This window comes from Gouania willdenowi, chromosome 4, assembly GCF_900634775.1.
Source record: "Gouania willdenowi chromosome 4, fGouWil2.1, whole genome shotgun sequence".
Taxonomy (NCBI): Eukaryota; Metazoa; Chordata; class Actinopteri; order Blenniiformes; family Gobiesocidae; genus Gouania; species Gouania willdenowi.
The window spans coordinates 25858790-25870905 of record NC_041047.1 but is presented as its reverse complement, the minus strand read 5'-3'; the positions used below and the strand labels follow the sequence as shown (position 1 = coordinate 25870905).

Sequence of the window (12116 nt, the reverse complement as noted above, 5' to 3'; positions counted from 1 at the left end):
ACGCCAGCCCACCCCGGACGACAGCGGGCCCGAGGCCACCAGCCCCGCCCCGCCCAAGGCTGCGCAGCGCCGCCACGAGCCGCGGCCGGTCCCCGGGCAGATGGCAGGAGAGCACTCCCCCGGAAACGTAGACCAAGGATCCGCCCCCGGGGCACCCCCGCCCCGGAATCGCGCCCACGGCGCCCGGTGCACCCAGCCAGCAGACCAGCCAATCCCGACAAGGATCCACCAGGCCAAGAACCACGCGCCGCGCCCCCGCACACCCACCCAATACGACCCCCGGGGAGACCCCATAGCACCCCCCACCCCACCCCTCTAGCCGTAACGGCCACACCCCGGCCATTGCGGTCAAACAAAAAGCCCCGGAGGGGGCCCCGCCTGGCTCGCCGCGCAAGCGACATCCCTGGCAAAGGCGCGCCCCAGGGAGCCAAGCCTAGGACCCGCAAGGGCCGACGGAGCAACCCACAGCCACACCCCGCCACCCAGCGACCCAGGAGGCAATCGCCGACCCCGGGCAGCAGCCACCCCCAAAGCCACCCCCACCCCGGATCCCCCCGGACCGGAGCCAAGGACCCCACCACCCCAGGCCCCCCAACGAGACCACCCCCCAGCCAACCCACCCGGCACGGCACCGCCCGTCCCCCAGGCGGGAGCCACAGCCCCCCCACCAGCGCCCCAGGCCAACGGGAGCCCCCCAAACCCAACCCAACAGGATGGCGGGCGCAAGAGCAAAGGAGGAGGGGGGGGGAGGACGAGACAGGGGGACAGGGAGCAAGGGGAAGGAGCGGCAGTACAATATAATGTTTTTGTACTATAATTATATTGTTTGTACAATGTAATGTTTTTGTACTATAATTATATTGTTAAGTATATGATTTCGGAACAAATTGTTGGGTCTGTAATAAATCGGAGATAGGCTAAATGTTTTTGCCAGACCAAAATCCCGGAAGTAGGTCAGTAATTAGCAAAGAAACCGACAGATTTGTAACCTCATCCGAAGCTCCGGATCATCCGGGGTGTATTTAAAGCCCCTGCCCGGCCTTTAGAGGCGTGATATCAGCTGAGAGAACCACGACAGCGCCCATGAAGCTAACAGCGTTAGCATCGGAGCTTCTTCTGCGTGTCCGTGTTTTTATCCACTGTGACTTTTAGACAAAATGAGAGGAAAACAAACTCCTGCTGTCTGTCATACACACGCCTGAGGAACAGAAGGGTGAGTTCTGTCTGTCTGTCTGTTAGCTAGCCTTCATTTATCTGAGCTAGCTGCTAGCTAACAAACACAATGCTAATGGCAGCACAATGAAATAAAAACACAGTAAATACAGTGAGTTTAAAGCAGCAGGCCTCTGTGTTTATGTGTAAATATCCTCTGACTGCAGACATTAGTGTGGTTCTAATGTATCTGGAGAACAAAAGCACACAGTCTACACTACAGAGTGTTTTTAACACTAAAGTCTCTACCTTCACCTTATTTAACACCTCACTGTGTTATTATCAGTGGTTTTATTTCAGAAGCGTGTTTTTAATCCCACAGTGTGATGATGATCTGAGCATATGCACAGTGACTGACTGTCTGTGTGTTGACACCACCCTGTTGTTGTTGTTGATGATTTGGGGGGGGCTTCACTTCCTCTTTGTTTTTCTGGGTCAGGGATTGTGTCCACATGCTGTGTTCACAATAACAGCAGGAGGTCACACACTGTCACTGGATGCTAATGATTCCATCACAATACTTGACTCCACATTTAACAGATAAACCACTGGAAAACTACACAGTCATGTAATAAGAGCATGTATTACACTGCTTTTTTATTTGTTGTTCATCTGCAATTTTACAGCCATTTGAAAGGTTAACATATTGATTTTCTTTTCTTTTCTTTTGTGTGTGTGTGTGTGTGTGTGTTGTTGATTGATTTAATCTTATTTTGAACACAAATGCAACAGGTAGTCTATCTACCACAATGAACAAAAATAATGACAATAATAACGATTAAAAAAGCAAAGAAAGAACAGATGGTTACAAAATCCTGCTCGTGAAGCCTGTACATTCTACTTCAAAAAGGAGTAGGAGGAACTTGTATAAACTTATATGATCCTATCCCTTGTAATATCTAGTATTATATATATAATATTCCTTTAAATCACACCTATTTATACTATCAATGTGTGACAGTATATATATATATATATATATATATGTGTGTGTGTGTATATATACACACACACGCATAATTTATCGATATGTATCTATATAATTATACAATTAATGTAATCCACTATACATTCATCTGTCCACACATACATAAGTACATGTACACACCTATTTACATTTTTTTCCCCCTTTAACACTTGTGCTTTGAGAAGATAAACTTATTTATATAGATTTGTTTTTTTATGTTTAAATTGCTTTAAATTAAGACTTTTTTTCATTTCAACACAAACTTTTGATGTCATAGAATCAGAACGTGTTTGCGTCACTTCTCATGAACAAGCAATGAACCAATACCATACAAAGCAGGAACCAGATATAATCAACGCATTTTTATCTGATTATATTATCAGTGGCTAACTAAATACAATAATGAAGTGCCAAATTAATTGTAGCTGTAAGAAATGTATATACTAATGAGAAATGCACAGTGCAGCCTATTGTTTATAACCCATTTTTGGTTCAGAACTGGTTTGTTAATTAAAAACTGAACAATTGTGTCAAACCAAAGGCTCATAAACAAATCCAAACAGCATTATTGTTATTTAATGTTCCTCCAAAAGCCTTAAAAGCAAATGAATTCCCTTTGTTGTCGTCCAATACTGTGACGTGCTCATTATTTATACACCACATCTCCCACAGTGAGCTTCACTCTATTAACTTCACTTGAACTGGGAAAACCTTTGAACAAACACAAAGTAGTGTTGGTGCTGATCATTGTGTGGGTTAGGAGTTCATTTATTTAGGTCTCCTCCTCCCTGGCTACACACCCACTCACTGTGAATGATGCCAAGTCAAACATGCTCACTATCACACTCTATTGTGATCTGATAGAGCAGGGGAAAAAAATAATATATAACACATCAATCAATGGCTTATTTAGTATTTGTTGCAGCAAAGTACATATTTTTTTTCTTCAATTTCTGAGCTTTTGTTTAACGAGCATTATGTGTGACAAATGCAGTATCTAATACAGAAATATGTGATGTTTTAGTTCAAAATTAAAAACCATCCAAAGATAATCTGAGACCAAAATATGAGTCTTTATGTGACGTCAGTGGCCAGTTTTCAGGAGGAAAGAATGTTTCTCTGTGTGTTCCAACAAACAGCAGTCAAATAATATAAGAAGCAGATGTAATTTTAATCAACCAATACGGTCAACAGATTTATAAGGAAAAGATACTAAACGTGTATTGAAACTATATTGTATTATTTATATGATTTGTACTTTTGTTACTTATGTATTTAATCAACAATATTTAATTTAATTATATATATTTTCTTTTGTTCCTTTTCTATGTTTTAGTGTTTGTTCTTTTAATTTCTGGAGCATCTGTTAAAAAAAAAAGAAAAAAAAAATCAATTTCCCCCTGGGATAAATAAAGTGATTGTGAAAAGCTGAGACTAAATATAAAATGAACATGTTCGGCCTGTCAGGGATGACACGTCTTTGATGGTGAATCAGCATTTCTCTGATGCCATGCTTATGATTTATTTATTAATTACTTATTTTAATTGTTTTATATTTCTAAGTGCTTATTCTTGTTATTCTTTTATTTATTTATTTTTTTCATATAATAGAACATTTTTTAATATTTCACTAGTCACTAATATGTAGTTAACTGTTCACACCTTATCATAGCTGCTTTTGTGTCTGTTTATTAACACAACAGATGGAAAACTTGAAACACTTCATGATTTTTTTTTTTTTTTTTTTTTTGCCAATGACAAATATGTTTTCTGACACATGTTGACATTTATTGTTAATATTTATTGCATCAGTAATAATGGAGTCATTGTACAGACAGACAGACAGACAGAGGAACTCCAGGCGGTAGTTCAGCTGTTTGTCTCTTATCATTAGTTGGGGGTTTATCTGAGGGGGGGTCAACTGTTTATCTGTCGGATGCACATTACGCTCACTGGTGCTGACATCACTTGTTGCTTCTACTACAGTCACAGCTGCTTTTATTAAGTCCTTTATTAGGCCCTTTAATAAGACCTTTATTAAGTTATTTTATTAGGTCCTTTATTAAGTCCTTTATTAAACTCATTATAAGGTGCTTTATTAAGTCATTTATTAAACTAATTATTAGGTCCTTTATTAAGTCCTTTATTAAACTCATTATTAGGTCCTTTATTAAGTCACTTATTAAACACTTTATTAAGTCCTTTATTAACTCCTTTGTTAGGCCCTTTATTAGGCTCTTTGTGAAGTCCTTTATTAACTCCTTTGTTAGGCCCTTTGTTAGGCTCTTTATTAAGTCATTTATTAACTCCTTTGTTCGGCCCTTTATTAAGTCCTTTAATAGGCCCTTTTCCACACCGCTGGCTTTCCTACCACTACGTTTTCTTGATCAGGAAATGTTTTTAAAGAATATACTGCTAAGCAACTCTAGAGAACAATTGCGTCTTCAATGATCCATATTCAATTACAACTCAATAACGATTATGGTGACCAGCATTTTTTTTTTTTCAATTACAATTAAATCAGAATCAGAATTCCTTTATTAATCCCAGGGGGAAATTGCTTTTGTTACAGCCGCTTAAGAAAAAAATCACTAATAAAACAATAAAATGTTTAAAAAAAAACGAATGAAAGAATAAACATTAAATAAGTGTATAATTAAGTAAAAGAAAAAATAGCATATATAACATTTTCCCCTGAAAGTCTATTATAATTATGTTCTCAATTACTGAAGTTCAGTTACAATTACTGAGCCTGAAATAAATAACCCCATGAAACGTAACCTTCCTCTTGTGTTAGCATCTCTTATAACGATTCAGTTTTGACTCATGTCTTAAATCAGCTGTAAAATACACTAAAAATATTATCCATCACACAATTGTTTTTTTCATTTCTTGGTTCACTTGTTAGGCTTCTTTATCTATGAAAATATAGGTTTTAATATTTTTGGTGTGGGTGTCTGAGCCTATTTTCTGTCGGTATACCCCTCGATTTTAATTTTTTTAACGGTAAAATGATCCTTTAGAGAACTGACAAGTAGTCGGAAAACATATTATAATAATGGTTAACTACTGTGTGTGTGTGTAAACCATAGAACTGTTATATGGTTCCTCACAATTGTTTAATTAAGTTGACAGATTTTGTAGACTTTCCTTGTCAATTACAATTATGAAGTCAATTATCTGAACTCAGTTACAATTCAATTATGATTACAACAGCAACAGATTTTCCTAAACACAATTACAATTGTAATCACATCATAATTATAATTATCAATTGTGCAACACTTAATTCACAGCTCAAACTTAGTTTTATTTATTTAATTTTAAAATTACGTAAACTCTCAAAGACTAAGTTATATAGTGGGATTGTTGTCATTAAAATGTCATAAAAGACCTCTTCTGGTACAACAATGTAACCTTTAACTTTTATTGTGTGATTGAGTTAGTATTTGTTTACATAAATGTTATTTTTGTGTTTTTCTTTCCTGTAGAAACAGGACTGTAGAGGAAAAACTCGACAAATCGTCAAAAATCTATACATATGATTGCTGGGACCAGAAAACACTCGGTGCATTCTCGTCCATCACAGTCACCTTCTGTAGCCTGTAACCATGACGACAGGCGGGTGTTGCCACCTGCCTGGCTCCTTGTGTGACTGCGCCTGCAACACCGGCGCGTGGAAGAGCGTGGAGGAGGCGGGCGGCGACGGGTGTCCGGCGCTCTACGTCACCCAGGTGACTTCTCTAGATGGACGGTTACTGTCCTCGGTGCTGAAACCAGTGAGCACCCAAAGGTGAGAGTAGCTTTACCAGCATGTGTGTATGGAAGGCACTGCATAAATACACATTTATATGCAGTATTTAAATGAAATGATTAATAAAGTTAAACACAAAGGATTTCTACAATTATTAGTGTGATTTTACTGAAACGTTTTATTTTACAAAAACAACCTTTTTTATTCTCAGTCAATTTTATTTATATGTTTTTATTTATCAAGTCATCCCAATGAATTCTAAATACCAAAATGTGTCCAGACTAGGGTTGGGTTCAATTATAATCGTAATCACGTAATTGATGATTAATTACAATTATTATGGTGCAGTCAGAATTTAAATTTTTAAAACATCTGTTGGCGTTGTAATCATTTGCAATCATGTGTTAACTCTAAAACAGAGAAGATAAACTCCATTCAATGCTGTTTATTTGATTGTTGTCAGGTTATTTAATTTTTTGTAGTTTTACAATGTCTGTTGATCATTTTAAAACATAAAAAAAAAAAACAATTTACTCAGTAATGATTGGGGTTAGAAATGTAACGAATCCCTTTACTTCTTTTAAAATGTACTTAACTACAAGTAAAATTACTGATTTGGAACTGTACTCAGACAAAGTAGAAGTACCCATAAAGGCAACATGAATACAGTAACATGAGTGCTTATAATTCATTACTTTCACCTCTGCATTTGACCAAATTGTCTTACTTCCTCTCCTTACTTCTAATGTGCTTGTGTCATGTCAGTATTGTGGTGTAAGGTCTTAAAGTAAGCTGTGACTCAGCATTAAATGATCATGGTGTTTGTGTTTTTAGTGATGGGCCCATCTGTCGTATTTGCCATGAAGGAGGCGTGAGTGAGAGCCTGTTGTCCCCATGTGACTGCACAGGCACCCTGGGTACGGTGCACAGGAGCTGCTTAGAGAGGTGGCTCTCCTCCTCCAACACCAGCTACTGTGAGCTCTGCCACACAGAGTTCAGCATCGAGCGTAGAGCCAGACCCCTCACTGAGGTCACATGACTCCCATCCTCTCCTCTTAGTGGTTGGTGTTTCCTGGATGTCCCCCTTACTGGTTTCTCTATGTCCACAGTGGCTGAGGGAGCCCGGCCCCCTGAATGAGAAGCGGACCCTGTTTTGTGACATGGTCTGCTTCCTGTTCATCACACCTCTGGCTGCCATCTCAGGCTGGCTGTGTCTGCGAGGGGCTCAGGACCACCTCCAGCTGGGCAGCTGGCTGCAGGCTGTGGGCCTCATCGCTCTCACCATCGCCCTCTTCACCATCTACGTCCTGTGGACGCTGGTAAACCTGCCCCCCATTCTCACTGTAGAACAGTGGTTCTCAAAGTGTTTTGGTTAAGGATGCATCCATCGATCGGTGCCGATTTCCCTTGTTTTGGGTTTCATATGATGCTGATCTTTTCTAGCGATCCTTTCTACCTCAGTAAATGTCTTAAAGTCAGCCACTGTTCTCCTCTGCTGTGAGATGACTGACAGCTCATGTGTGCATGCCTCTGCTACACAGGATAACAACAGTCACCCGTAGCACGGTTAGCTTAGCATGTCCGCATTTCTGCAGTAAAACACAAAAAACAGAGCAAAAATTGGTATCAGCAGGTCAGGCTTTTAAAAAAATTGGTCTTTGTTGTGGGCGTCTGAGCCTTTTGTCAGTCAGTATAGACGCCTTACGTGGCTGGAGGCAAAAACAGGAAACGCCGCTGGCTAAAGGCTGTGTATGTTTGTAATGTTACAGCTTTGTGTGTGTTTGGACGTCAGAATAGGAGGAATAACGTTAATGGACCTAAATTAAAGTTTTCTAGGATTCCAGCGGACACTCGTCGTGCTCAGAAAAAACAAAGACAATTGTGGTTTTGGCTAAGCCCCGCCCAACAAAATATGTCACAATGTTCACAAACAATCAAAGTGTCTATAACCCTCAACTAAGAACTAAGATGTTGTGGGAAACCTTGATCTTGATATTTTAATGGTTTATTGATAACAGGAGCAGATGTTTCCAATTACAGTTATTATAATTATGCCATAATTGTAATTAATTATCAATTATTTGATTATAATTGACCCAAAGCGTATAGAGCATAATGATGGAATGAATGAGTGATAACACACATTTTAAAGACTCTCATTGTAAATAAGTTAGTTAAACAGTATTTAGTGGCTCCTGTCTGGATTTATTTCTATAGTTTTTATCATTTCTGATCATCTCCCCCTGGTGTGGGACCATCACTGACTCTTGTATTTTAGGTTCATGTTTTAATCAAGATAATTTCCACCATCTTTATGATGTTTATAATTTTTAACTGAAAATAAACGTTATAAAAACCCAATATTTTTTATGCTTTCGTTTGTTAATTTTCCAATTTCTCTCTGTCAAGTACCCCCTGTAGTGCCATCGCGTACCCCCATTTGAGAAGCACTGCTGTGGAGCATATGAGAAGTAAAGGGCTCATTGTTGTCCTTTTTGTGTCCACAGGTGTCTTTCCGCTACCACTGTCAGCTCTACACAGAGTGGAGGAGAACCAATCAGAAAGTGCGTCTGCTTATTCCTCAGGCTAAGGAGGCCAACTCTTCCCATCATGCCCTGCTCTCTACCAAACTGCTGAAGCTGTCGGCCAATGAGAGCATAGTATGAGCCTTTAATGAACAGACTTTAAAAAGCACTTCTAGCCTTTTTTTGAAAAGCAGTTTTCTGACTTCATCAGTATTTCTTTCTCTGGATGGAGACGCTCGTCATGTTCTCAACGACGACATTTAAAAGATGGACAAAGTGAAGCAGTGAAAAAAACATGGACACGGTGATGAATGTGATGGAATGTTTTGATGACAGGTACTATAGACCCTTTGATTGTTAGTAAACATTGTGACGTATTTTGTTGGGTGGGGCTTAGCCTGGAGGCAAACCACCAAAGATATATATAAACACTAGATGACTTACCGGCGCAGTTATGCTGCGTTCACACCGGACGCGTCACTAAATGTTCATGTGTCCAGATTACATACAAGGTCAATGAATAAATGCGTCCCAGATGCGATACTTTTTTGTGCAGTGGTGCGGTCTGATCCGCGCTCCAGATTTTACACATGTCCGCAAGAGTTGTTTCGCATGACGAAAGCCAATTAGAGTCTTTGTTGATGATGACGTCAGGCCGTCAACACGGACACCGGTCTGTTCACCCATTCAACCATGCAGTAGAAGCTGTGTGACCACCTGGAGCTGTATGACACGGCCTTTATAACTGGTGTGGAGGAGAATCAGCGAGGAGGTGGTAGTAGCAGCTAAAAGTTCTCTGTAGTTTTCATCTTTCAAAGTCCGCACTGAGCTAGCATAGCATTAGCTGCTAATCACACTGGCTTTTTTCGCTGGTGGTTTATGTTTGTGAGAGGAGAAAAAGGAGCGCAGCTTCTCGCCTCAGCAGGCAGTGTAACTCACCGACTTGGCTGTGTCGCTGGTGGGCGGGGCTTCGCTTCAGACGTGCGTATGAAGCGAATGGGGAAATTTTTTGATCCTGCGGACCATGCGGTACGTTTTGTGCGGCAGATGCATTTGGTGTGAATGCAGCATTAGACAATGGAGAGCGATATGGCGGCCATCTTACCTCAGACAGCTGGCCCTGCTCATTACATCGATGTCAATGGTGCATGTACTATTTAAATAACCCTAACTTGTGTCAATTTCAACATGTACAAGTGTCCTGTGTCATACCTACGTATGAAAATGTTTGTAATAAGGCAAATCGTTTGTAAGTCCATCAGTATTTCATCGAGTTAAGGTTATTTTTGTTTAAGCTGATCACTCACCTTCCAACAGCTAGTGTAGAGCGTTAGAACGTCGTTCTCTGAGGTCAGATGACCACCGTTGACCTACACTGGTCGAATCCCGCTTGTCATCTAGTGTTTATATATATCTATGCTTTAGCCAGTGGCGTTTCCTGTTTTTGCCTCCAGCCACGTCACTCATGACGTGGGCCATTAAAGGGTCTATATGAGCCTGATGCTCAACTAAGCTTGATTAGTTAAGCTGGTTTCATCATTAAAATAATAAATAACGAGCTTAGCTTCTAATCTATTCAGTCCAAACTGGGATTTGAATGTTTTCATTCTTCATCAATGTAACGTCTCATGGCTGTTTAACAGTTATGGAACTGTTCAACGTGCCAAGTGTAAACATGAAGGTCTTCATAGTACATTAGAGCAACACCACAATACTTGTTTATTTTACATTTACAGATGGGAATATGTGGACTATTATTACCTACCAGTGTAGGATTGAACAGTTTCCTCACAGAGGCTCCAGTATTATCAACAGGTAGGCTTTTATATTTATAAAGCTGTCCTTTTTATGGTTTTAATGTATTTATATTAATCATTATTTCTTTCATTTGCACATTTTTGTAAGTGTCATGTTTTGCTATAATTACAATCAGATTTGAGGGAAAATGATCAAATGGTGACAAATTGAAATACATTTTGTAATGATGCTTTAATTGATGAACTGTCTGTACTTGTTTTACATAAGCACTCATTTTAATTTGAAAATCCTGCACATTAGGCTTATTTACATATACAGTTAATGACCTCAGGAGTGATTGTGTGTGTGTGTGAGAGAACTGCAACTGCCACCATCTTAATTATTCCAAAGCTAAACAATTAATAGGACTGGTTCATCAAACCTTGATTATTGAAGATTTGATTAAAAACCACTTTTTGAGTATTAATAATTATCAATTTGAATATTGATGTAACATTTAGCATCAGTCAGCTGCTGAATTATTTGACTATTGAGTATTACAATTTGAAAAATGTAAATCGATCTTAGGAGATTTAAGAATCGATTAGTGACCGTCAATAATAAATTTGTAGAGAAGTATTTCACTACGGTGATGAATAAAGTATACATTATTATTATTATCTAAAATGTTTCAAGCAGTAACTTTGTTGCCGCGTGCGTGTGTGTCTGTGCGTGTGCTCAAACACAGGAAGGAACTCTCCATCCATCCATCAGATTAGAACCTACAACCCTCCTGCTGTGAGATGATAACACTATTACTGCTTTACTATTCCACACATATGGTTATGTGGAGTTTCCTGTTGGAGAACTAAGAGTTGCCCACAGTAACAGTAACAGTGATCATCATGTCACCAGGCTCTGCAGAACATGTTTGTTTGTTTTAAGATGATTGCCTCTCATCCGCCTTATGAGGTGTGTGTGTGTGTGTCACACATTTTTAACATGTCTCACATGTCACATGTGTTAAACTCAAGGCCTGTGGTTTCCTAACCTTTTTAGGCTCAAGTACCCTATTTCTCCTATTTCTGAATCCAAGCCCCCCCCCTTTGTCTGACTACATTTTGCTTAGAAAACAATTTAAATTATAGATCATAATGATGGAATGAATGAGTGATAACACACATTTTAAATAATCTAATTTTGTAAATAAGTGGAAAAAGTCAGTATTTGGTGGAAGGGTTACCAACCTTTTTTGGATCATGACCCCATTTTGATATCAAGAACTTTTTTTCTAGAATTAGTTTTTTTTTTTTTTTTTTTATCGTGTCAGATTTAATTTAATTTAATTAAAAAAAAATTACTGCATTTTAGTTTAAATAGATTTATCTTTCACAAAGTGAAAATATAAAAATATGAGATTGTGTATTGTTTTGATTAAAAAAAAGTTCATTTAAAAAGCTAGTTCACGACCCCAAGGTTGAAAAACCCTGATTTAGTGGCGTCTAAATAGATTTATTTCTATAGTTATTATCTCCACACTCTTGCTCTCTCAAGTACCCTCGGTAGTGCCATCACGTACCCCTATGGGTACTCGTACCCCTATTTGAGAAACACTGCTTTAGAGCATCCAGTTCGACCTGCAGGAGAAAGTAAAAATCACAGAGAAACCATGAATTATGGTTTTGTGTAAATTCCCAAATAATCCAGTTATAGATGGACAGATTCAGGAATTTAATGACACTCCACTATATTTCTAGGGGCGAGCATGTTTCCTTTGTTTATACCACATGGACGCAGTCATTTTTAGTGGCAAATTAAAGAACTCTCAAATTTTCACACAATTCTTGCAATTTTTCACAAACGATGGCACAAAATTCCTCTAGATCACACCAAAAAAGTAACAAAATCAAGAGTTTTGAAA

General features: G+C 39.0%; 1 protein-coding gene across 1 annotated transcript; it reads left to right on the top strand.

Moving 5' to 3' along the window:
- Positions 1 to 879: 879 nt before the first annotated feature.
- marchf2 (membrane-associated ring finger (C3HC4) 2) lies at positions 880 to 9189 on the top strand. The gene is made up of 5 exons (XM_028444514.1): positions 880 to 1213; positions 5671 to 5972; positions 6768 to 6963; positions 7043 to 7252; positions 8441 to 9189. The coding sequence occupies exons 2-5, from the start codon at positions 5791 to 5793 to the stop codon at positions 8597 to 8599; spliced, it is 747 nt and encodes a 248-aa protein (XP_028300315.1). The 5' UTR covers positions 880 to 1213; positions 5671 to 5790; the 3' UTR covers positions 8600 to 9189.
- The last annotated feature ends 2927 nt before the right edge of the window (positions 9190 to 12116 follow it).

Coding starts and splice junctions, on each gene's coding strand:
- marchf2 (XM_028444514.1), top strand. CDS start 5,791: ATGACGACAGGCGGGTGTTGCCACCTGCCTGGCTCCTTGTGTGACTGC. Junction 6,964..7,042: donor GAGCCAGACCCCTCACTGAG/GTCACATGACTC, acceptor CTATGTCCACAG/TGGCTGAGGGAGCCCGGCCC. Junction 7,253..8,440: donor TCTACGTCCTGTGGACGCTG/GTAAACCTGCCC, acceptor TTGTGTCCACAG/GTGTCTTTCCGCTACCACTG.